Source organism: Sciurus vulgaris (assembly GCF_902686455.1).
Source record: "Sciurus vulgaris genome assembly, chromosome: 10".
Classification (NCBI taxonomy): Eukaryota; Metazoa; Chordata; class Mammalia; order Rodentia; family Sciuridae; genus Sciurus; species Sciurus vulgaris.
The window spans coordinates 119,479,038-119,506,825 of record NC_136470.1 but is presented as its reverse complement, the minus strand read 5'-3'; the positions used below and the strand labels follow the sequence as shown (position 1 = coordinate 119,506,825).

Here is a 27,788-nt window from a genome sequence, read left to right as displayed (position 1 = left end):
CCCACCATGGGCACCAAGCAATGGAGTCAGCCATCTATAGACTGAGACCTCTGAAACTGTGAGCCCCCAGATAAATTTTCTCCTCTCTAAATTGTTCTTTTCAGGTATTTTGGTCACAGCATCACAAGGGCTAACTAAAACAAATGCCATCTGAAGTTGAGGAAGTCACTGATGATTTTCCTAATCAATCTATGAAAATATAGAATTTTATAAGAAGGATGTTGAATTTTATTCCTGAGAGAAACTTCCAGTGTCCTTGCAGGTCTCGTTCTCTTCAGAGAGGAGAACAGCATTAGTATACTCTGGTGAATCCCTGCGGCCCTGTGCTTTAGATAAGCTAAGTGTTATTGTAAATTGTATCATATGGGGTGGGCAGGGGCCGGCCAGTATTTATTTATCTGTGGCTACTGTTTCCAAGTTCAGAATTAGAGTCTTCCTGTATTTCTTCTTACTTCATTGCCCCCTTTGGATTCTGAGTCCTGATGTGCCAAGTTGGAACTTAAAAGGGAAAGCTGAGAATGAACTTAGGCACTTGTAATGGAAAATCAGATGTGGTAGCTCTCTTGGATCTGGCATGCTGCAGACTTCTTGACAAGGTAGGCCAAGAGTTAGGAGTGGGACATTTGGACTGTTTTTTTTTCAGGTAGGACAATATTCTTCTCTGTTTTATCACATAGGAGGAGTTGAATTTTTAGGGAGTCATAAAAACTTGTTTAAATTGAATAGCCAACAACTCTGTAAATTTTCACACAAGCCATCTATTTAATATAGAATTGGATTACAGCTTGCAGTCTATTGCACTAATTCATTAATTTTATGTCACAGACTGAAAGTTTACTCTACAAATCTATGCAAATCATACAGGAGAATAGGGTCCTTCGCCAAGTGTGCTGTCATCTGGTTTTTATGTTTTTTTTTAAATTTTTTTTTTGTTTATGTGTTTGTTTTTATTTTTTGTTTCCCTGACACTGTGCCACTCCTCTGGAAAGTGAGATAATAAATACCTTCAGTCTTTGAAACTGTCCGTTGAAAATTTCCTAAATGGCAATTGGGAGACTTCCTTCTTTGCAAATATCCCATTGATCGGCACATACTCTTTTTCTTCCTTTTCTTGCCCCAAACAGAATGAAGAAGATGAGCAACATTTATGAGTCAGCAGCCAACACGCTGGGAATCTTTAACAGCCCCTGCCTGACCAAAGTTGAGCTGCGTGTGGCGTGCAAAGGCATCTCCGACAGAGATGCTCTTTCCAAACCAGACCCCTGCGTCATCCTCAAGATGCAGTCGCATGGACAGTGGTTTGAGGTAGGCGTGTCCAGCCAAACAAACAAAACACCTGGATGATTGGTTCAAAACAAATTTTTTATATTTTCTGTCTTAAAGTGTTTTATTCTGATAAGAGGAAGAATCCTTACAAAGAAATACAATTATGTTTCTGTTTCTAGCATGATGTTCTGATGTAACTGTTTTGACTGTGGATATTTGGACATTTACCCTTAATTTATGAGCATAATACTTTTAGGGTGTTCTGTCAATTTCCAAGATGTAATCATAATACATTCTTTGTCTCGTGCACAGTCATTGGCAAATGGTAATCCGCAGCAAGCAGGACAGGAACAGTCCCCAGGCTGGGCCAGGATGAGAAAGTTGATGTTCTAAAAATTGGTTCCAGAGATAAAGGCTTGTGGCTAAGGCAGAATTTACATTAGATTTAATTACAATTCTGGGAATGGTAGCTCTGAGGAAACAAATATGGGGCATTAGGAGAGAAGTGACTACTCAGATGGAATTAGCACAGTAAAGGATTGTGTTTGGTTTGGTTTGGTTTGGTTTGGTTTTCCTGTAGGTCCTGAATTGAGAGAGGGAACTAAGAGGACTGGTATGAGCAAGTCAGCCCTAGCTACTAGTTTGCAGTTGGGGCAGGGAGCAAGCTCTGGTCCTGAGATCTGGGCTGGGGTATTTGCTGTCCAGGGTAGCTGTCCTGAATGAAGACTAAGGAGCATGACCAGTGGTTAGTCTTCTGATCAAGCCCAAATAGGATGGCAGGAGGGGAGCAGGTACCGGATGAATTGTCCATGGAGAAACATAAGTTCTAAGGAGGATTGCTGATCTACAACCAGGAATTCAAGAGAGCCACATGGAAACTCAAAAATGGTGATGAAACACAGTCCTTAGGACAGAAGGAGTGACTCCTTCTAAGCCCCATGGGTTGGTGGGGCTGAGTTGTTGGGAACTGGGGAGAGAGGAATACTGCCTGTGGAAATCATGAGTAGAGAGATTCGGGTGGCAGAAATGGGAGCAGGATGCCTATAAATTCATATCACTGGCCAGCGGTTTTAACTGGCTTTGGAAGGTGGGCAGACCACATTCAGACATTCTCAAAGACTCACCAGTAGGATATCCAGTCAGTGTCTTAATACATACCCTTTGCTGTGCTTGTGCTTGACAGCTTACTTGGTTAATGGCATGAATGAAATGGTACTGCGAATGGCATGAATGAAATGGTATTGCGGTGGGCTCCCAAATTGTCAAATGATGACTTGGTATCTTATCTCAAGTTTTTTTTGGTAAATTTTTTTTTTTTTTTTTTTTGCTAGGTAGATTCCAAACCATGGGGAGCTCAATGGAGAAAAATTATGGGAAATGCAGTGGGCCTATCAACTGTGCTATATTTGGCAGATGCTTCTCTGACTAATGCTTATGTAGACCTGGTAGTACCTAGAGAAGGGCAGGAGGGACTGCCTCACAAAGGACACATCACACAATATTTATTCTTTTGAGTGGAAGCTTAAAACAATATTAGTTAAACGTTTTCAGATGCTTATCAAGTACCTGTAATTTTTCTAAATGCTGTGTGTGAAATAACTAATTTAGTCCTCACAACAATCCTCTGAGATATTTTCCACAGTTTACAGATGAGAAAACTGAAAGATGGAAAGATTAAGGATTTGCTCAAGACCATTCTGCTTCTAAATGGAAAGTCTAATATTTAAACCCAGGAAGTCAAGTTTCAGGAAGTGATAGTTTTATTGTTACTTTGTGCTCATGGTGGATACTGGTGTTTCATCCTTGATGGTTTGTGTGGAAGTATTGCAGGTTGAATTCTGCAGTTGGATTTTATTTGCGTATTTATAAATCAAAATAAATTGGATTTTGCTGCTATGTACCTGGTCTAAATCAACAGTGTTTTTAAAGGTCTGATCTAAGGTAGATGGGGTGATCAGGAGACGAGGGTAAAGCAGAGCAAGCAGGTGTAACCCTTCCTAAGGAAACCAGGCCCTCAGTGGAATTTGGATAAGGGGTCTGAACCATGCTGAGCAGAGCAAGAGTAGATGGATCCCTCCAGAGCAGCTCTTCAGACCTTCACTACTTCTCTCCTCTGTTTATAAGCAGCTGGAAGGTCCTCTAAGGGCAGTTCATCTATGATAGAAAGAGGATCCAAAGACTCCACTTGAGAGGCAGCACATTTACCTACACATACATGTGACATTAGCCACTTCTCTGAAAGTGAGTTCTGATAGCTGTTGGTGAGCAGATGAAATTCAGGTGAGGAGGCAGTGTGCATATAGAATCTATGACAGGCAGAGTTTTGATCTTAACTCCAGGCTGGTCCAGGTTTATATATTAAACAAAAGAGTGATCCACAGGTATCTTAATATGTAATATCTTTTTTCACTTCTAAATATTCTCATTGACTTTGTTGGTGGCTATTTTTTTCAATTTTAATTTAACAAAATTAACTGCACAGCTCACAATTTTAAAAAAATCACTCTGAACATCAGGGGAAAGTATTTGCCTCCTAATGCTTCCTTTACTTCATAATTTGACTATTAGTTGTATATGTTTCTTTTCAGTCTTTTCCTTCTGGCATATGTACTATTATATGATTCTTATGCATATAAAATTTTCTTCCCTTATTTTATTGCCAGTAGTGTATGCATTTTACATAGTAGTACAATATTGATAATTATAGAGTTTAAAGCACATAGTATTCCATCAAATGGATTGACTTATCTTCCAAGTTTTTCACTTTGAAATTGCTTCCAAAAATATCTGATTTTAACTACTACTGCCATGAACATCTTTGTGCATAAGATTTTCCCCTTCTTTTTGGATGAATTCCTACAAGAGAGTCTAGTACAGTAGAACTGGCAGGATAAAAGATAGGACACTTTCAAGGCTTTTGATACACATTGCCAAATTGCTTTTTCTAAGTACCCTATTGCATTACCCAAAGTGTGGTCTACACACAACTACCGATCCATAAACTTCACAATAAAATAGAAACTTATTTCAAAATGTAAAATGGTTCACTGCTTCTTTCTCGTAGGACCTCTTACGCTTTATAGTCAATAACATCACCTTAATTTCTCACATGCTCCATCATATGGCTGATTTATAGTCCGATAGTTTGAGCAACACTTTCCTAGCAATTTTTACTCTCTTAAGGATGTATGTTTGGTTAGTCAGGAAAACAGAGCCCATGCCTGGTAGCTCTTACAAAGAATTTAATTTGGGCAACTAGCAACAAAAGAGTTGAAACTAAATAGGAATGATGAGGGATCTCAGAGATTAACAATAGGAAGCTATTATTTCCTTTAGTTATTATATTCCTTTTGAATTAGTAATTATGCTAGATAGTCTCCTGAGATCCCATTTTTACATATTCAGGAATTTTGCAAACCAGGGTATATTTATACCATAAGCATTGGCAAACATTTCAGTCAGGCTTTCATTTCCCCCTGAGAGAGAGAAAGTCAGTTGTTAAAGATGTGCCAGCACACCAATAAACAAAAGGGACAAAATGAGGGGCTGGTCATGCCAGAACCCAAGAGCTGGTCATCTAGCAGAAGCTGGATCCATGGAGGGGGAAAGATAGAAAAGATGCAGATAGGGTCGGAAGTGCTTGAAGGCAGGTGGGGATGCCCTGGCATCTCCATTTTCCTTGCTGTCTCATCTCCCAAAAGTGCCTTCCATTGGGCAAACTTGGCTGAAAGCCAGTTGGCAAAGTTTGCAGGAAAAAGATACAGAATGCATTTGAAAGCAAAGAGGTAAACGACCAATACCTAAATCTTCTAACAACTCACTGTAATTTGGAGAGTCATTTGTTGAGTAATCAAGTAGTGCATTTTTATTTAGTGACAACTCCTACTTTTTGATGCAAGCTCAGTGAGTGATCTTTATCACCCCACACCTGTGCTGGAAGCACCAGTCAGTCTATTTAAACCATATAGCTACCACAATTCATAGTGCACAGGGACTAGATTAATTGATGTATGCATTATTCTGTATACACCTCCTAGAAAACATTTCTATTTTTAGAGAGATTTTCTTTTTTTAAAATTATGTTTGTTGATAACAGCTCCTCCCAGTGATTTCTAGAGAGATTTTTCTCTATACAGAATTACAGAATTGAGAGAAAACCTTACATAAGAGAATTCATCTGTCTGTATCAGTTTCCTCAGTAACTTTGTTATGGGGAATCTGAAAATTAACTAAATAGGGGTAAAAAAAACTGAGGCTAAACTGATTTGCTTAATAAAGAGATCCTTGAGAAGTGTCAGTGCAAGAGAGAGGGAAAAGCCAGGAGACTTTATCTGTTAGAGAGGATTTTAAAGTTTGGCCAAAGAAAGTCTTTGTGTAGATCAGCACTGTCCAGCAGAACTCTCCACAGTGATGGACATGTTCTAGACCTGTGCTGTCCCGTTAGGAAGACACTAACCACATGTGGTAGCTGAGCACCTGAAAGGTGACTCCTGCAACTAAAAAATAAATTCTTGGTCATTTAATTTTAATTCATTTATTTAAATTGACATGAATCTCAATAGCTAATGTGATTCCAGGGCATTTTTGGTGTGTTGTGGCATTTGGCTGGGGTGGGGAGAAGAAGGAAAATAATTTATAAAAATGTTACCATGTATACATTTTGTAAAAATGTTACCTTTTAATTTTACAGCTTAGATTTTGAGGGGAAGATTTAGCTAAAAACTGACATACCTTGTTTGTTACTTGCTAGACTATGTTTTCCTAGTGGAACTCCAGCAGAGACGGGGCCTTCTGATGCCCTGGGATACAACTCATGTCACTACTGTAGTGGTTATAACCACTTCAGCTGGCTTCCCACAGGAGGAGAACACATTGATCTGACCTTTTATGCTGGTAACAGTATTAAGGGTCAAGGAGAATGAGCCAGTGTGCAATTGAACTATTGGAAATCAATTGTTGTGAACCTCAGCACATGATTGCTCTTTGCAGATCAGCATTATGTTTACGTGTCTGAGGACCCAAACTTCAGAGAAGATGCTTTTGTTTTTCTTCCCGAATATGGAAATGGGATGGGCTGATATTTTTATTGGGTGAAAACTTCCATTAAGTCTTTGGTGATGGCCATAATTTTTTATTGACAGAACAGAAAACTTGCAGTATAGAAATACATTCCAAACTGAGAGTTTCAGACCTACTCATTAATTTCCATAATTTAGGATCATACCCATTTTTAAAAATCTTCCCTGTACTCACTTCTTGTTATATAATGATAACAGTATATGATGACAGTTAAGCACAATGATAATTTTAGAATGTTTTCTATCTTCTCGTGAGAAGTAGAAAGTTCATTAGGAACTGGAATTAAGCATCTTAACCAAGTGGGATAAATGTAAACTTCTCAGAGATTTAAAAGGAAATATTTGTGACTAAAGACTTTTATTCTGTCCACCAGCCATGGTTGGATGTTATCCATGGAGCAGAGCCAGGCTCATGGTCTGTGGGCCTTGGCACAGTCTGTGAATGGCAGAGTACTTGTCCTCATTGGGAAATTTCAAATCATACTATGGACTTTTAGGATGTTGCTCTCATTGCCATTAATTCTATCTTTTTCCATTTAATTTTAACACACAATTATTGAGCTCCTTCCTAGGAAGCTCGAAGTAATTTTGAGAACTAATTACCTTTGGATCAATTCCATGTGAAAACAAGTTTTGATGAATCATGGGCTTTGGTGAGTAATTAGTGTGATTATGTATAACACATCAATTATCAATGGGTTCTGATACAAGATGATTATTATTTATAATAGTATATTCATAGAGCACCTCATATTCAAAGAGTTTATCTACCTACATTATTTTATTTGCTGCTCATAACAGCCCTGAGCAAAGGCCGCAAAGACGTTGAAAGCAACCAGAGACCATATTGAACACCACATACAAAGCATGACTTGTTTTCTTAATGACTGCAGAATTCACTCCATCTTAGAGACAGAGGGCCAGAAGGTCCAACAGTCAAGTGACCTTGAGAAAGAGCTCAAAGCAAGGTCTTGCTTTAAATTTCTTCCTATCCCTGAATGTTTGGTGGATAGACCAGCTTGAGGGTGCCGAGGTTACCTTTCTGTGGGTTGGAGATAAAAATCAGCCACTCTTCCCTATCTTTATTACTCTCTACCTTCTTTCCTCCCACTCGGTTCCCACCTATCCAGATGTAGGGATTGGTTGCTGGATGACTTAGCATCCCTGCTGGCACAACAGAAGAGGAAGTATGTGTCCTGGGCAGCAGAACACAAAAGAGTAGTTTTACTTGTACTCCAGATACTCAATTTTCCATTCTCCAAAGTCAAGAATTTTTATAAAAATGGGATAGGCAATATAAATATTGAAGCAATAACTTTTAAGTAATCAGTGTTCATGCCAGTTAACTTATAGATATAGATATAGATATAGATGTATATATATTACTATACCTATGTATATTTTTCCTATGTACTCTTTCTAATCATCATACTCTGCAGTATAAGTTTTACTAACAAGATAAAGAAACCATAGCTTGGGCTGAGTTAATAAATTACCCTAGTCATGTAACTAGTCAGTAGTAAAGCTGCACTCTAGTTGATTTCAAAATCCTTGCTCTTCACATTTTACCAGAGGCCTCTCTCTCTGGCCTGTAGACATATTTCGTCTGATTTTTCATTGTGTTCTAACAAGTTTTGAATTGATTACCAACACTAAAAGATTAGGTGTTTTTTCATGAAACTATAGATTTCTGGTTTCCTTGAGTAACCAGAAAATTTGGCAACTTGAGACTTAATCCTTTGGCAACAATGAGCTGAAGATAGTTACCTGCTTCCCTCTTTAGGAGAGTAAGGGGATTGTCTCTGAGTTCCCACTAGGCAGCCCACCTTACTCATTTGTCCACTTGGATGGGCCCTGGAGGCATTGGGTTTAGAATATACTTCTGCACCACTGTAGCCAGGTCTTTGAAACACAGTTAACCTCTCTGTTTTGGACTCAGATGAGTGCTGAAAAATGAAAATTAAGTCAATTAAAGCATTCCCTCTGGATATCACAGACAAGCTCCTTTCTCAAAAGATTTTCTGTTCACACCTTGTTGACTTGCAACATTTGGATGGCTAACACCTACCATGACAGATGATTAAAAAAAAAAAAAAAAAAAAAAAAAACAGTTTTCTGCAAAACAGTTTTCTGCAGTTATTCACAAAGTTTCCACTGTGGTTTTGCATCAAACTCCCATTTGGGAAAACTTTGATGTTGCTTTCCACCTCCCCCTTAACACATCCTTACTAAGTTCTTCTCTTTAAGAAAATGTAAAAGAAAGTTGATTTTAGTGATAATAGAATTCTTACTCTGAGCACTGAATAGAAAAGAAAGCAAAGAAGTTAGGAAGGAAAGAGAAAGGATCTGTCCTCCCATGGCCTGAGCTCATGTTCCTGTGATCAGACTGACAGATCCATGAGGTTCTACCTATAAGTGATACACTTGGACAAAGGGAAAAAAGAGTTTTGGGGTTGTATAGTGTGTGACTAATTGGCTGTCTTATAATTAAAACCTCAAAATTGTTAAGGTCATGATATCTGAAAGTGGAATCTTACAATATGGGGAATTCAGGCTATGAATGAGAAAAAAGCATTTAAACTGTAATCTGTGTTGGCTGTCACTGCTCATGTCTATTCTGAAGATACTTTTATCAGCTGAAAGGATAATATCTGGTCACCTACAGAGAGAAAATCACCGTGAGGTTGGCCTCCCAGCCTCCTTAGCCCAAAGAACTGGCAAACTGAATTCTGGGCATTCAAATGAGCTTTGGTCACCAAGGAGTTTCATAGTGTATCTTGATATAGTTATGTGCACATGCTGTTCATTTTAATGATGGAATTACAGGTTGAGGAAAGAACTAGAAGGCCGCTGTTTCCACCTTGATATATTTTTGACATCTCAAAGGGTGCCTGTAATGTTTAACTGGACTCACTATGAATAATTACCCTTCAGAAAATGATCTTTCATTTGTTTTTTCAGTCTGCTTTATCTTTTTAAATTAATGATGAAAGTGATTTAGTATTAATGATATCTTAAATATATTGAGAGTATTTATTTATACAATGTATCAGGGATTCTCCTAAACACTTTATATGTATGATCATATTTTATTATCAAAGCAACCTTACAAATTGGGCTCTCTCTATCTTATTTTTCCCATCTTTATGCAAGTACAATTGACAAAGAAAAATTATGGATCGTATCAAGGAACAGAGAAGTTATGTAACTTGCTTGAGGGTCACACAATTAGAAAGTGGAGGGACTATGGCAAATTGAACTCAGTCTGACTCCACAAATTGTGCTCTCACTAGCCTTTGCGGCCCTCCTCTGAGAATACTGGGTACCATTAGTTTAGTGTTTTCTGTGCACCATGTGGTGAGTCTTTACATACACATTCATGCAATCCTTATGAGAAGGTTATATGATGGACTATGTTTGCCCATTTAACAGGTGGGAAAACTGACACAGGAAAAGTACATGCTCAAGGTCAAAAGATTAGAAGTGTATTCGAATTTGAACTCAGATGTTTGTGTCTCCAGTGCCCATGTTAGCTATACAACACTCCACCCCTCTCATCTTCTTCTTTGTGGAGATATAATAACCCAAATGCCCCTAGTCTTTAAAATTAACATGTTTTCTTCTCCTATAAAGATAGGCATTCAAATTGTTGCTTTTTGTCATTGTCCTCATCTAAATCATGCACTAAATATTGATCAGCTGTAGATGGTGTTGGTATTCCTACGCTTTAAGAATCTGCCTTCTCTCATAGAGAACATTCATTTCTATCAAGCTTATCTTTGGACTCCTTCATCTTTCCTAAAGTAAAGAAAAAGAAATTCATTTTCCTGGCTATGGATTTTAGATTAAGGATTCCTGAATATTTTGTAGAGAAAAGTTATGTTTAATTTTTTAAGATAATTAGGAGAAGATCTCAGTGCTGATGGTGAAGGCCCCTGATCTTAGGGTGGCAAAATAAGCTAAGGCGCCCATGCTTCTTATAATGTGCCACCAGATGGTATCAAACCATTATTAACTATGTGAATGGGAAAATCAATCAAACTTGTCTGTGCCTCTGTTCCCTCTGTAAAATGGGTATTATAATGTTACCTACTTAATTAGGGTTAAGTCAGTACAAGTAGTATACTTAGAAAGTGCTCCTAAGTGCTGCTATTATTGAACGTATTATTGCTCATGTTATTTTTTTTTTTTTTGAGAAAAATACTTTCTAAATAAAGATATGTTGTTCAGTCTCCAACTTTTCTGAGGACTAAGATGATTTAAGAATTCCACAGCTAGTGGCAGAGGAGTGGAAATTGATCTGGAGGTCGCCGGGGAAGTGAATTCTGGGATGGTAAAGTGCATCTCAGTTTTGCATCTCAGTGTCCACCATAGCACCTGGCACGGTGGAGGATGCTCACCATTGAGTGGTTAGGTAGATGCCATTTTCCTGGTCCATGTCCCCATGTTCACCTCCAGAGACACTTGGACTCTCAAGGACCATCCTGTTCTCTTATAGAATGCATTTATCCTGCTGGACTTATCCCTTTCACGGAAGTGGGATTATTGGTGCCTGAGGCAAGAAGTGTCATTTAAAAGAGCTTCAGTTTGTATTTAAATTGTGCATACAGCAATTGTGACTATGTTGAACAGTTACTATATTTCCTGCAACTCAGGGACAAGGACTGTGGAGTAAATAGCTCCTAACCAGGTTCTATGAGCTTTAATTTTTCTATCATAAGTCCTTTTTTATCCTAACTTATACATTTTCCTCTTCTCTCTCCCTTTCTCTCTCTTTTTTCCATTGGGAGAGAGTGAAACACAGAGAGCCCTGTAGCTGTGGTCAGTTTTGGAGAGAAAGAGGCCCCCTGGTCTCTTTTCTTCTCCACCCTAGGATCTGAGTTTATTGAGTTTATTCTACTCCTCGGTTCTTTCCTTGAGACCATGAGGAAAACAGTAAATTATTTGCTGAAACCCAGCTGACATTCACTTAGTTTTTGTCTCTGTCTCCTACAAAATCAACTGACTGTCCATGGGGTTGCAAATTTTCATTGTTGGCTCTCTGGGGTTAGGTAGGCTTTTAGAAGTTGAATTTCCTAGAATGAAAATTGGAGTTCTTCAATGTCTTTATTTGAACTTCAGGACACAGACAATTCTTAGCTTTCTATTTTGAGTCACCCAAAGTCTTGCTTGAATTTCAGTGTTTCCCAACAGTGTTCTGCAGAAAACTTTGTTACTTCAGAGATAGTGCAAATATTTGTTTGAAATAGAAATATACATGTAAATGTAATTGTTTGCTTTTTGTCAACGCTAGTGTTCTAATTTACATGGAAGATGCATTAAATATATCCATTTAAAAATATTTTGTTTTAATTATAGGTAGACACAATACCTTTATTTTTATGTGGTGCTGAGGACTGAACTCAGGGCTTCACGCGTGGTAGGTGAGCACTCTACCACTGAACCACAACCCAAGCCCGAATGTATAGATTTTAAATGTTGATGAGTTTTGACAAATGTATTCACCTGTGAAATCACTATCTCAACTAAGAATGAATATGTTCTAAAATATATTTTAGTTCTTGAAATTTGTAACAGAAAACAACACACATGCTTGAATTTCTCCCCACCCCCAGCTTTACTAGATATAATTGTTAAACAAAAATCATGAATTTTTTTATCATTCATTATATTTCATATAATTAATGTATAAAATTGGTGAGTTTAGATGTATGTACTCATTTTAATATTACTACAATCCAAGTGGTAAATACGCACATCGACTCCATGTTTCCTCATGTCCCTTTGATTTTGTTTGTTGTGGTAAGAACTCTTAACATGAGATCCACCCTCTCAACAATATTTTAAAGTCAAAATTTTAGATACATAATATCTTGTGTAACTATAGGTATTGCATGGCACAGCACATCTCTGGAACTTCCTCATTTTGTGTAACTAATTTTATGTACATTGAAAAACAGCTCCCCATTTCTTCTTCTCCCACCCCCTGATAACTATTATTTTATTGTCTAATAAATATTATTTTCTTGTCTTTATTGGACTATTTGAAATCCTCATATAAGTCATGCAGTGATCAGTTGTTCTTCTGTCACTGATTACTTCCCTCAGCATAAGGTCCATAATACCTTCCAGGATGCAAATGCTGAAAGGTCCTTTCTTTATAATGATGTAGGTTTGTACTCCATTTTCTTTTTTTCATTTATCTGTCAATGGACATTTAAGTTGTATCTATATCTATCTCGTTATTGTAAATAATGCTGCAGTGAACACCCAAGTATCAATATTTCTTCTAGATCCTGATTTCACTTCTTTTGAATGTATACATGGAAGTGGAACTGTTGGGCCATTTGAAAGTTCTATTTGTAATTTCAAGGAACCTCCAATAATTTTTTCCATAGTGACTACAGCATTTTACAATCCCACCAACAGTGCACAATATCTTTCTCTTTTTTTATAGTAGTCATCCTAATAGGTGTTAGGCAATACCTCAATATGGTTTTGATTTGTGTTTCCCTGATTGTTAAAGATGTCGAGTACCTTCTCATATGCCTGCTCACAGTTCTTATATCTTCTTTGGAAAACTGTCTAAACAAGTACTTTGCCCATTTTTTAAAATCAGGCTATTATTTGGTTTGGTCTATTGTTTTGGTTTTCAGTTTCTTGCTACAGAATTTGGAAGTTCCCAATATATTTTGGAAATTCGTTTTTTGTCAGGTATGTTTTAGAAATATTTTCTTCCATTCTGTAAGTTTCCCTTTGCACTGACTCTTTCCTTTCTTGTTCTGAAACTTTTTAATTTGATACAGGCCCACTTGTCTGTTTTTGCTTTGGTTGCCTTGGATTTTGGTGTCATATTCAAAATTTCATAGCCCAGATCAATGCTCTTATGTTTTCTTCTAGTCTTTTTATACTTTCAGGTCTTATGTTTAAGTCTTTAATCCATTATGAGATTTTAGTTATGGTGTGAAATAAGGCCCCAGTTTTATTCTTCTGCTTGTGGATATCCAGTTTCCCTTACATCATTTATTGAAGAGATTATTTTTCCCCATTGTGTGTTCTTGGCACCCTCGTCACAGATCAGCTAACTGGAGATGTGGCAACACATATGCTCAGATTGCAACACATTAGAAACCGCTCGTTTTCAGATTGTACTGATTGATTGACACTATAGCAAGTGTTAGAAATTCAAAGTTACATTAATAAAGTATCATTCTATGAAGAATGTTGAGGTTCTATATAAGATTTTGGCTTACAAGAAAAAAATAGTTTCTCTAAAAAAAAAATCTGAGAACCCAGAGAAAGAGTACCATAAGAAGAAAAATAAAACCCGAGCCAGTTCATCCCATAATCAAACTAAACTGTCTGTGGCAGGGCCCGCCAGATTTCAATTCAATTTGAAATTACTCTGCCAGTAAATTTAGGAAGTTTATCAGAGCAGCCTTGGCTTGATCCGAGGTTAGTCTGAGGTTAGATCTTGAGTGAGCTTGATCAGAGGTTCACCCTGGGTTAACTGTGTGACTTGAGAGAGTCACTTATCATCTCTGAGCCTCTCATACTATCTCATCTATAAATGGTTGTGAAGATTGAATAGTTGACTGGCAGGTTGATGAAATGACTGATAGTGTAGGCTCTGGAATCAGACCATTTGGTCTATCTGTATAAGGTTATGCAAATGCCTCAATTTCCCTTTGCTTTTTTATAATCTATAACATGAAAGTAACAATCGAACCTATTCCATGGTTTATCGTGAGGATGAAATGAGATGATGCTTAAGAATTACTTATCATTATACCTGACATATAGTAAGCACTTGAAAAAAATGTTGAATGCTATTATGTTCAAAAGAAATCATATATAACTAAAAAGAACAAATAAAAATAAAAGAAAGAAAGAAATGTACACAAAACTAATGTGGTTGCAATTACTTAGTGCCTAGATATGGAACAAGTTTTCATGTGATGCCTATAATTATGTGTTTAGTGCCAGAGTCAAGTTGTTGGTCTGCTGCCCCAGCTGAAGTATTCATAGTTCTACTTGTCTGTGTACAACATAAGAACTTCAATGGTTGCACCAATTTGCAGTCCCACCAGCAGTGTGTGAGTAGACCTTTGTTCCCCCATGTCTTCAAGAACATTTATTATTGCTTGTATTTTTGATAATGGCTTTTCTGACTGGAGTGAGATACAGAATGAACTGGACATGATTACCTTACGTGCATATATGTTTACACGACTGATGTCATTCTACAACATGTAGAACTAGAAGAGTGAGAAGTTGTCCTTCGTTAACTTATGATGTATCAAAATGCATTCTAAGAATGTTAAGTAGGAAAATTTAACAGGTCTCCAAGTGTCTTCCAAGTCTCTGACTTAACCACTTTGATTGATCTGTTTCTGTTCCCCTAGTGGGGAATTATCTACATCTCCTTGTCCTCGTCACTCTCTGCATCTTGAAGAGGGTGGATATGATTGGAGCAAGTTTGTTCCACTTGTCTGTGTTCTCTAATCTATAAACTCGGAATCTCAGGGAGGCCACACTGATAGCCTCCCCTTCCCATTTTTGTCTCCGTGCCAACATCAGCCCCTACTGTTTGGCAGAATTAGAAGAGAAGTGACAAGAAAATTCTTTCCTCCTGGAAACTCCAGATGTTCTCAAGGTCAGTTTATAGGCTAATTAAATATTTTATCTTGATTCAAGCTCAGAAATGTTCAACTCCGTATCTTGGATAGTCTGTTTTCAAATATTCAATATTTCAAGCACTTTCTCTCATCTGAGAATTTAAATCCTAGATATTTTCTTTTTGAGTGTGCAGACTAGGTTTTGTTGAAAGATCACAGTATATCAAACGAAGAAAGTTTGACAACTTTTTCCCCTACTTTGGTCAAATGTTAGCTTTTTCAAAACAACTTCTGAGAAACTGGGTAGTACACTGAGGGAACTTACTTTAGCCTTTCCCTCTTGAAGGTTTGTTTCATCCCTGTTTTGTTGCAGTTATTACCATTCTATAACAATTACCCCCAAAACGTAGCAGCTTGAAACAACCACTTAATTAAACACATGGCTTCTGTATCAGGACTTTAGTCAGGGCCCAGATGGGATGGGCTGGCCTATTCCTGTAGCAAGTTGTCTAGGGCCTCAGTTGGGAGGACTACAAGGCTGGGGCGATTTAAATTTTCTGAAGCCATTTTCACTCACACAATTAGGTGAGACTTGGATTTTTCTATTGGGTCACCTACATGTGGCCTTCCACACGTGACAGTCTCAGGGTGAGGATTTGGACCTGGATTTTCATAGAAAGAACTTCTTGGCCTACTTTTTGCCACATAGCTAAGCCATGAACTGGAGCTGGAAACATGAGCTATCTCAGTAGCCCATCTCATTACCATATGATCCTCGATTACCTCTAAGGACAGTAGGAGAGGGCTGGAGTTGTGGCTCAGTGGGTAGAGCACTTGCCTACCACATGTGAGATGCCTGGTTCCATCCTAAGCACTGCATAAAAATAAATAAATAAAATAAAGTTGTTTTTTTTTTTAAAGGATGATAGGAAGAATGTATGCACATTTAAACCTCCTGTTAAAGAAACTCTCTTGAAACTTCGAAAGATGCAATTGTAGGAATTGGCAAAAAGAAACATTTTCTATCCTGAATGTTAAATCTAGGTCATGCATAGCCTGAAGAAGTACAACAGGAAGGGAAGATGAATTGAAGTCTCTCTTGATTTTGAATACCAGTTTTAAGAAAGTGCATATATACGCTATTGTCACTAGACATAATAAAGAACGAGAAATAAAAGCAACTAGTATCTGTGTAACCCTTCCACATCTGTATTTTTCAATGATTCCTCATAATAGCCCTATTGAGGTCAGTACTATATTTTCCATCTCCAGTTTATAAATGAGGGAACAATTCAGCAATGGCCTATTAACCCTTCCAAGATCACATGGGCAGTGTAGGTGGAAAGTGTCTCTAGAATCCTGACTTTGGATTTCAGATCTCTTGGTTATACTGTGAACCTTCTCCTGCTGGTACCCACTATATCATGTCCTGCCCCCTTGCAGAGTATGGCTGTGGAATGTGCTAAATCTAAACACAATCATCTCCATCTCTTTGATATTTGGTCCTTTCCTTGTCTACTCTCCATCTACTGCCTTGAGATTTTTCCAACAACATTTTATAATTCCAATAAAGAATTGGTACAATTCAGTGACACAAAGCAGATTGTGCTATGTGTGTGTAAGCCACGATTCACCGACCAGCCCACTCACAGTGCATGTGTAAATGGTTCATTCTTTTGATTCACTCAGCAAACATTTATTAAGTGTCACTTTTCTTGGGGCTGGGAATACAGTGGGGAATAACATGGTCTCAGCTTTTCTGCTAGTGGGGAGTACAGAATATAAATACTAAGTGTATCATCTACTCCATGATAGCAAGTGCGACGAAGAAAAATGATGTAGGGAGGAAGGAATGATAGGTGAGAATAGTAAAAAAAAGTTTGCTCAGGGACCAAAGGGATAATACTTATACGGGAGACTGAATGGGTAAGGACTGAGCCATCTAGATATAGGGAAAGATGTTCCAACACAGGGAAACAAAAAGGCCAAGGCAAGGTACTTGCTTGACTATGTAAGGAATGAAGTTTCAGTGCTGCCTGAGGACTAAATCCTAGAGACCTGCTGTGCAACACTGCACTTTTAGTTAATAGTACCATATACTTGAAAGCTCAAGAGGTTAAAATTCATGTTAAGTGTTTTAATCATAATAATAATAACAACAACAAAGAAGGGCTGGGAGGTAGGGTGACTGGAGGGCAATGAAATCAGAAGTTCAGAATAAGAAGAAATGATTTTGAAGAGGCAGTTGAGAGTCATGTCTGTGGGCAATGGTAGGGTTTGGGGGTTTTATTCCATATATGATATTCCATATATGACATGCTTCCAAGGTCATTGGAGGGCTTAGAACAGGGAAATGATTTACATTGTTAAAAGTAACACTGTTTCAGGGTACAGTGATGAACACCTATCATCCCAGGAGCTCAGGAGGCTGAGACAGGATGATTGCAAGTTTGAGGCCAGTCTCAGCCACTTAGCAGGACCCTATGCAATTTAGTGAGACCCTGTCTCAAAGTAATAAAAAAGAATAATAAAATGTCTGGGATGTTGCTCAAGGGTTAAGCGCCCCTGGTACCAAATAAAATAAAATAACACTGTCTGCTCACCCCAGTGTACAGAGACAAGTGTGGATCCTAGAGAGGACTCAGGAGGCTGCTACACTTGGCCTGATGAGGCTGTTTGGATCAGAGAGTCACCATAGGGAAGAGGAGAGTATGTGCAAATGAACTTCATTTTAAAAGTAGACCCCTTAGACTTTGCCAACGGATTGGAAGTAGGGGATGTGAAAAGGTGAAAAGTCAAGAATTATTCTAGAGGTATCAACAAGAGTGTGAATGAGGGTGGGTAGTACTGGGGAGGAATGGGTTGTCTCCAGTTTGGGGTTGTAGCAGTAATTCTACAGTGAGCATGCTTCTAATGTTGGAAGACAGTGCCGTGTACTGGTACAGTGTAATTCTGTCACAGACTGTCTACATTTGAATTCTAGCTCTACTGATTGCCAGTTCTAAAATCTTATACATATAAATTATCTCCATTTTCTCATCCATATAATGGGACACAAAATTACTTACAAGATAGAGTTGTTCTAAAAATGAATCACATGATAGTGCCTAGCACTGAACATTGCCTAGCAGTTAACCATCAATATTATCATTAATATTTTATGTGAACCCATGATTATCTTCTTAGGGGGAGTGTTAGTTTCTCAAGGTATGCACTTTTTAAAAACTTTAAAAAATTACACAAATGCTTATCAGGAGTGATGACACCAATATATTTTACCAGCAATATATGCAATGCAATAGAGGCAGTTCTTTAAAGAACATTTAAAAAATTTAAAGTGTAATGTATAGGCCCCCAAACTCTTTGCCAATTCCTACCCCAGTCACAGAATGCATATTTCCATGGTTGGGCATGACTTACATTCATTTAAGTGATTCTAATTGCATTTCTGTCCTACTCGTTCAAAAATCGTCTTTATATTAATAAGCATATTATTAATATAACAATGATATTATAAAAATGCTAGCATAATTTAAACCTAACTAATTCATATCCTTATATACAGTGTGTGTGGTTTTGCATGAGCCATGTGGGTTGGGACTGTGTGTGTTTGAGCTAAAGAATGAATCCAAACATCTCTAGGTTGTCATCTTTAATTCTGAAGGATTGCGGTGCTTGATGCTTTGCTTTATTTAAAGAGAGGAAGAGAAATTGATTTAATAACCTGTCATATTATACAACACATGAAGAACTGAGAAGAAAAAAAACCACTCTGTTATTCTTTGTGGGAAGAACAATATTGTGACAGCTCGTGGAGAAACCTTTGTGTGGAGAGAACTGGTGGAAATTCCGGCAACGAGTCAAGGATGCTAGGAAATATGTTGCTTCCCTGGAGTAAGAGTGACCACTGCTCCATGGAGCTCCGCCATATACATGACTGTTTCTCTTATGTGAGGAGAGTAAGGAAACAGAAATTCCATTGTTCCTCCCTTTTCTTGTTCCTTAAAACAATGTATATTTCTTGTCATTTTCCCTGAAAATTTCTAAACTGCTCTTTTCAACAGTGGTGGGACAGCAAAACAAAATATTATAATAATAGCAGACTTGTAGAGTTTATGGAAAAGAGCTTAATACCTTGATGTGAACTCCAGCATCCCAGAGAAGTTAGTTTATACTCAAGCGAACAATGACTAGAGAATGGCCCAAACCTTTCATCTAGAGACCCCCCCCTCCCCTCAAGGACACGCCTAGAGTGGAGTAAGTCCTGTTTGTCATAGCTCATTGCCACGGGGCAGGTGCACCCCAGGGGGAACTGTGAGGCACCTTAGTAAGAGACACACAGAAGCTGGCTTATGGATAGGTCTCTTAGGAAGGGTTTGAGGAAGGGTGGCTTTATTCTGGATTGGATGTCATCGGGAAGCTAAGACATTCCTGTGATTGAGAACCTTTGTAAATATTATCAGGAGGAGAAAACAGGCCAGGACTGAGGGAAAAGGAGTGGATTTCAAGATAGGGAGAAGTTTGGACATTTTTGTGGCTTGGACAGTGTTTATGTTTTTGTCTAGTTCAGACATGACTATGGTAGAGTCTAGTTTTCCCCTAGCTCCATGGTGGACACAGAGTAACCTTGTCCTACTCCAGTGTGCTGGGGACATTATCCTTCTTCCACAGGACAAAGCTGAGCTGAGCTGTGGGGCCAGGCCAGCTGTGAGCAGCACAAGGCCAGGATGATGGCAGCCAGTTGGTCCCAGATCTCAGCAGCCATGTTTCTCTTGTGGCATGAAACCCACAAGTTAAGCTGTTACACTTCAAAAACATCTTAACAATGGGCCAGGCTCTTGGCTTAGCAAAGAAAATTTAAAAAATAGATCATAACAATAGTTTTGTGTCTAAAGTGGCTTTTATTTCCCAGAATGGTTATTTATGGTGTTTGATTTATATACATTCTATAAGTTAAATTTTCTCCTTTTTGTTTAACACTGAATCTCCCTGATCATTTAGACAGAAAAATCTCATGAAGTCTTTGGAAGTTAGTCAAGTCTCTACTCACCTCCTCTATTGAGAGCTCTTTAAAAATAAAATTTGTGTATACATTTAAGGTATACAACACAACGTTATATACATATATGCATATTTAAAAGGTTAGTACATTCTGGCAAGTTAACATACATCATCTTACATAGTGACCCTTTTTGTGTGTGTGGCAAGAGCAGTTACAATCTACTTATTTCTCATGTCTCCCAAGTATAGTACAATTTTATCCCTGATAGTCATGCTGTACATTAGTTAGATCCATGGACTTGCTTATCCTGCACATCTGTTACTTAATACCCTCTTACCTGAAAAAATACCCTGAGTCCATCAGACAGGGCAGTGTTTTTACAAGGAAACAAGTCAAGGGAATATTTCTAATTCTTAAGGTAAGGTGGATCCCTTCATTTCTGACTCATTTCTTAAGCCAGGTTCTGGTTAGTTGTATTTTGGGGAAAAGTCATCATTTTCCAAAAGTCTCATTTTGCAAGTATCATCTGGTCATTACCATTCACTCAACAACACAGTTTTTGAATCCCAACAGTATGCCATGTACCTTCCTTGTCACTTGATATGGGAATGAACAGTTTGGGTCCTCAAGGGACAGAGAGATGTGTAAACTAAAATCGTCTTTAAACGTTTGGATGGAGAAGTCAGAGGAAAGTATATTCAACTCCAGATTGAGAAGAGGAGCCAGGGGAGGTTTGATAGAGGAGATACCCATTGAACCAGGCCGTAGGTAATGAGTCTGCCTGGTATGCAAGGCCAGGAACGACCTTGTTTAAAAGGACAAACTCTGCAAAAGTCTGACCTCAGCAGGAGGTGAAGCCCTGTCCCCAGTAAGAATTCTGATGATGATTGGTTCTTGATAGAATCTTATAAAGGGACCACATCTTCTTGGAAAAGCTCTACCTAAGCCTTAACCCCAGAAGAGAATACCTTCTATTTTTAAAGCTCTTTTGAGAAAGGGAGTCACAGTCATCTTGGGGACCCCAGTGGGTTTTGAGTCACCGAGCCTCTTTAGCACAGATGGTGCTCAACGGCTCTCAGTGGGGAGAGAAGGGGACATTGCAGGAGGAACTGCCATTTTGAGGGTCCGATCCTTTGAGTAGATGCAGCCTGGAGCCTGAATTAAATCAGATCGCTTCTATGCAGACCTTTCCCTGCGAATTCACCACAGAAGACAGAACACGGTCGTGTCAGGTGAGACAGCTGACTTCTTTTACATCACGAGACACTGGGGAAGGATGGAGAGGCTTAAGGAGAGCTCCTTAATGGAAGCAGACTTAGGTTGCTCACAAGATTCAGCCCCGTCAGGCACACACTCACTTGCGCATCTCCCGCAGTGTTCCACAGTCACTCTGTCCGTGCACGTCAACACATCTGCCTCTTTCAGACAATCTCACCCACTTTGTAGACTTTGAGTAAGTCCACTGGTAAGCTCCAGCAGACATCCTCAGGTGTCTCTCAACCCAGCCACCCTCACCCACTGCTCATAGTTGTTCGTGGACTTTCTGAGTGAAACAGATGCAGAGAGTCAAAGCAAAAGGAAACAGTTTCCATTGTACTTTTGATGGAAACTTCCAGAATTAAAAGGTCATTTTCCCAGGAGTCCTTTATTTTGGAACTAAGGGTGGGTCAAGGTAACTCCAGGAGGTCAAGGCCTTTGTCACCGACTTTCCTGTCTCTGGAACCGTTCCTGGCCCCATGTTGGCATTAGGTAAGTACTTGACCGTATGGATGAATGAGGTTCCCTCTTGCTGTCTTTGGGGTTTGGAGGCTTGCCTGACTAGTTGGAGCACTTCTCTTAACTGACTGTCTTACTTCTTGATAGCAAATGGGTTGAAAATATGTCTTTTCATTTGAATCATCTTATTGGTGAGAAATGTTGCCCAAATCTTCCTTTAGATTAATGTGTTCTGATAAATATTTTTTGATTAACTTTTTATCCTATAATCCCTAACTGTACAGCTCAATACATTTCCAGGAAATGAATATGATTATAAAACCAGCATCCATATTAAGAAGCAGAACATCAACAGCACTCCCGAAATCACTCTCGTGCCCACTTCTGCTTACTAGACTTTCCATCTGGGCCAGAAGTAAAGAGTCTTTTACTTTTAATAGAATAGATGGTCTTGAATATTTTGTGCTTTTTATAAAACATACATCATATAGTATATACCATTTAGTTTGTTGCACCTTTTATTTGACATTTTATTTCATTTTTTTTATTTTTATTTTTTATTTGACATTTTATTTGTGGGATTCATTTTATTCCATGTAGTCCAGTCCATTCATTTTCATTGCTGCATACTGTTCCATTGTACGGCCATACTGCACTTAATGTACTATTTTGCTGATGTACATTTGGGTTGTTTCCAGTTTATGGCTATTAGAAATAATGTTGTTACAATCATTCCTATAGATCCTTTTTATTCTTTTGCATAAATACTTAGGAGTATGATTGCTGAATGATATAATGAGGATATGCTTAGCATTGTTTGATATTTCCAAATAATTTTCTAGAATGTTTATACCAAGATACATTCAGTAATATGTGACTTATGGTTACTCCTGGGACCCCTGAAATTTGGCATTATCTATATTGTTCATCTTAGTCATTGTGGTGGGTCTGTAGTGGTTTCCACTAGGATTTCTTTTCTTCTGCAGTGCTGGAGTAGGTCCCAGGGTCTTATGCATGGTAGGCAAATTCTCTACCACTATGCTACACCCCTGGCTTCTCCCATTGGGGTGGTTTGCTTTGGTTTGGTTTTGTACTGGGGATTGAACCCTGGGGCACTTTACCACTGAGCTACATCCCCAGTCCTTTTTATTAATTTATTTCTTTTATTTCGAGACAGGGTCTCACTAAATTGCAGAGGGTCTCACTAAATTTCTGAGGTTAACATCAAACTTGCCATCCTCCTGTCTCAACCTCTTGGGTTACTTGCATTAGAGGTTGCACCAACATGCCCAGCTCCATTAGGGTTTTAGTCTATATGTTCTTTACAAATAAGAAGATGAACAATTTCATATATTCACGGAGCACTTGAGTATCCTATTTTTTGATAAACAATTTAAGGATTTTTGTTTCCATTGCTTTCCATTCTGTGTCCTCACCCCAACAATTGTTCTCTTTCTAAACTATTTCATCTCTAGAGTCATGATTGGATGCACTTTTAATTTTAGCTACCAAGTTCATTTTGCCAATACTCTTATTTTTCAGTTCTCCACTCTTATTATTTATATTGTTATTGATATGTTTCTATTCAAAATGTTATTCTTGACTTATAAGTATTACTTAATAGTTATAATAATCACCCATAGTGACTTCACAACACAGCTGTGCAGAAAACTGGGTTAAAGGATCTTAAACAAATAGCATTAAGTGTTCTCATAAGAAGTTCCTAGTCTTCGGTCACTTGCTCTATATCACCATCTCGGTTTTTTTTGGTTTTGTTTTTAGCATTTTTTTACCCCATCCTTAGCTAACATGTTGCCTTTTTGTCTTCAGAGTTGTTGCCCTGTGGACATAATATGGTTGCTGAATCACTCAATATTGTATTTACATTACAGGCAGAAAACCATGGGAACGGGCAGAAAGCTATACCATTCATGTCTGGACCCTTTTTTAATGGACAAGGTTTTGTCTCCAGAACACTGATCAGTTGACTTCTGCTTATACTCGATGATCACTTGATGGCCACTGCATCCTTGATTACGACTAGCTGCAAGGAAGGCAGGGAGATTAGTGATTGGCTTTGAAACTCCTAAAGCAGAGGAAGGCAAGGGAGAAGGATGTTTTCAGAGTCAAGGGGACAAACATAGAGTGTCTACTGTAGGCTTACAAACAGCAACACCCTTTTAGCCTGGGGGACAATGCCACTCAGATGGCTTGTGTAAAAGTGGTACCCCTTGCTTCTGCCAGAGCACCTTCCGCCTGGTGCTGGACTGGGATTTAGGTAGCACTTGCTGTGTTGTCCCTCGCTGTCCTTTCTGATTGGTGGTGTTATGCTTACATTTCATTAGTCTCTGCCATGTTTTGTCAGTTACCACACAGATTAACCTTTAGTAGAATTGATGAACACACACACACATGAACCCACAGCGAGTAATAGAAAAACAATGTCTCACGATAAACAGCTCTCACAAAAAAAATAAAGGGCATGCCTTCCACTTGGTTGTACTTGGAATACTGTATAAGTTAGATGAATATTATTTGCTTTTGGTATTTGTTGATCAATGTGGAACTTTGTTTAATTATAGAAAAGGTAGCTTATTTGTATTTTTAACTGTAATTGTACTGATAGATATATCAACCAACAAAAACCCAAGGGCCTATTCAAAACCCCAGTAAAATTTCTAAATGATAAAAGGTAAAATGTTTTCTTAAATATATTATCTTTTTCAGATGTACTGTTCTTCCTTTAATCTTTTTTTTTTAAGTTATAAAGTATTTATTTAGTGCCTTTTGTGTTAGATGCCATATACTGTGAAGAAAAGCCAAGGATTTCAGGGTTTAACAGTCTAAAGGTGGAATCTTAAGTCTTCTACATACTCATTAATTAAGTCTGGGCAGGTTGCTCCACATCTCAGCCTCCAGTGTTCTTATTCATATAATAGGAACAATGTCTGTTGTGGTCTGCATCTTCAGTGTCTCCCAAATTACTGAAAGCTTGGTCCCCAGTGCAGCGATATTTAGAGGTTGGACTTTGAGAAGTAAGTGGGTCATGGAGGCTCTGACCTCATCAATTGATTGATCCACCGAGAGCTGAATGGACTCCTGGGGGTGCTGGAAATCATAGGTGGTGTGGCATGGTTGGGAGAAGTAGGTGACTGGGAGCAGACCTTGCAAGAGTTTTTCTTATCCCCAGGTGTGTCTCCTCCCCAACCCCTTTCCTCCTTCCTGGCTGCCAAGAGCTGAGCAGCTTTCCTCTGCCATGCCATCCCACCATGATGTTCTGCCTTGCCTCGGGCCCAAAGCAATGGAACCAGCTGATCATGGAATGAAATCTGTGACACTGTGAGCCCCAATAAACCTTTCCTCCTTTAAGTTGCCTGTGTGAGGTATTTTGGTCACAGCAACAAAAAGCTGACTAACCCAATGTCCATTTAACATGTTCTCTTTGACAATTAAGGAGTGTGTTGTCAAATATTCTTATGCAAGACCAGATAGAAGAAGCCTTAAATGTCATTTAAAGATCTCACAATATGTTCTGTTGAAAGTGTGGGTCTAACATTGGAGATAGGTATGTGAGAAACCTTCATCAATAATTTACAGGTAATTTTCCTTTTTTGTTTGAGTTTAAAACCAGAATCATTACCAATTTCTCCCATTGTTTCAAGGAACTCCAGACGTGAATTTTTGAATGTAATTATTTACCATAAAGTTGCATTTCAATCATTTCAGTGGAACAACTTTGTAAATTAAGTGAGCATATTAAATATAACAAGGGAAATGAATTAGCATCATTTTCTTTTGAATTCAATCCACTCTGAATGTGGTACTTTCATAAATATATGTTCATCTCATCTCCACAACATCCTGCCACATCGTGGTATTACTTTCATTATAGCTAAAGAAACCGAAGCTCAGAGAGACCTTGTGATTTTATCAAGGTTATGCAGCCAATGAAGCAGGTCTGGTTACCTCCAGCTCTACAGCAGCCTGTGTACCCTGGGAAAGGAAAAGGTGTGTAATTTCTCAAAACATCCATTTATAAGTGTACCATAGCATCCTGAGGGCTGAGACCATAATTCATTCCTTGTCTGAGTCCCAGTGTTTAGCCCAGTGCCTAGTGGATGGTGTTCAACAAACACTTGTGAAATAAAAATTGAATGAATGAATAAATGAATCCTAGGCCATAAGCTATTAAAGTAGTTTTTTTAAAATCAAGATTAAATGATGAAATGGTACATTTCACACTATTAACCCCTGTACTATGGATGCCAAAGCCCCAGTAGACAGAAATTATTTGGATAGAGTCAATACCTACTTATCACTCATGTTCCCACAGCCTGATGGGCCAGCCATTCCCTCAACAATGGCCTGAGAGGAGAAAAAAGGGACTGGGTAGTGAAAGAGGAAGCTGAGGAGGCAGGGAGAAGGCGCAAGGATCACCATCACCTTGCAGGTATACCCAGTGCATACCTCATAGCACTTGCCAAGCTGCATAGAGATGGCCTATGTATAGTTCAGTCAGCCTCCAAAGAGGGCAGAAACTGGGCATCTTCATTACTGAATTCCCAGCACTCAGCCCAGAAGGCAGTGTTTCAGAGGTACTTCGGGCCATGAAGGAAGCACACAGATGCATTAAGTGTTTCCCATGCAACAGAATTTTGTCCTCTGTTGGTTCAGCTCCAGGAGCAGCAGGTGCCTCTGTGTGCTCTGGAGGCCTAGTCACAGAGCCAGAGAGGTCCTCTTTGATCTAAAAGATTAGGATATGCAGATGAGACATCCATTCTAAGAAGTATTCCAGTGTCCTGAAGATAGGTTTCTCTGGCTGAATCTCAGAACCTGTCTTTGTACCAGAGGAAATCATTTCCATTTCCACCATATCCATCAGAGTCCAGTCAGAAAACAAACAGCACATTATTTTAAGAGAAAAAAAAATTTGATAAAAATGCATTCTTTACTAGGAATTAAAGAATTAAAGATGTGAAAAGGGAAACAGGAGATATCAAGTATCAACAAAGATAGCAGTTGTAGGAAGCAGCTTCTGCCCTTGGGGCTGAAAGTAAAAAGCAAAAAAGTTGGAATTATTAATGAAAACTCATACCTTTGAGAAGGGGACTGCACTGTGTCTCTGAAGGAGGGCAAGGAGGCTGGTCCTCTGCAAAGCAGAATCAGCAGCTCCCAGGGGAACAAAGCGCCATTTCTGGGTGAAGTGTTGCTGGAGGAAGTTTGATAGTGCTCATGGGTGCAGGAAGAAACATCAGAGCGAAGAACAATCCTCCTCTGGCCATTATACCTAGTGACCTCCACTGGCAGAGCCTACCAGGGATCCAGTGCCAAAGCAAAAGTGACTTTGGGTCTCAGCTCCAGCATCATAAAATAATGTAGAAGGGCAGGCTTGGGAAACAAGAAACAAGACTTTAATAATCCCTATGCCCATCTACCTTCCCAAGACGCTCTCCTAGTCAGAGGCGTGAGCCACGTGCAGTTCATTGTACAAGACAGGCAAGTTCCCAGCATTTACTATTCACTAATGCTTAAATAATTAGATTTTATCCTCTTATTACCAGCAGTTCTAGGTAGGCAAGAGTGGACTTCCTATTTTTGTCTGAGATTTTACCCTGTGGATCTTTAATATTAAAGTGTTTAAAGCCCAGGCCACAATAGACTCTGGAAGTCTGAATCTACCTAAGCTTTTATCTTGACTCAGCTACTGACTGTGTGAGCAAGAGTCGTTGCCTCGGCGACTCAGTTCCTTCAGCTTCTTAAGTAAAGAATCTCCCTCGCATGACTAGGGCTGATGTGTGTATTAATCAGTTTAGGCATAGAAAACCCTTACGACAGCTCTGATGTTGAATAAAAGCTCAGTAAATATTAATTTGTGTTTTTTACGTAGATCTTTGAGTTGTACAGGGTGGAGGGTGTCATGGGTAGAGAGAGCGGAATGAGATGAATCTTCTGGAAATTCATTTTCCCAGCAAATATGTATCAATTGCCCAGAGATATACAGAAAAAAAAAAAAAGGCCTAATCTCAGCCCTATGAGAATTCCCAGTGTTGCGATAGTTAAAGCAAATGGAGAGACAACATAATGTGATGAGTTATGATTTTATTAAAA

At 38.7% G+C, this 27,788-nt stretch overlaps 1 protein-coding gene across 1 annotated transcript in view; it reads left to right on the top strand.

The window, feature by feature from the left end:
* The window catches only part of CPNE4 (copine 4), a 559,227-nt gene that overhangs the window by 113,942 nt on the left and 417,497 nt on the right, over positions 1-27,788 (top strand). Inside the window, exon 2 of the mRNA XM_079101307.1 lies at positions 1,125-1,305. Within this exon, the coding sequence (XP_078957433.1) occupies positions 1,125-1,305 (181 nt within the window). The remainder of the gene's footprint in view (positions 1-1,124; positions 1,306-27,788) is intronic.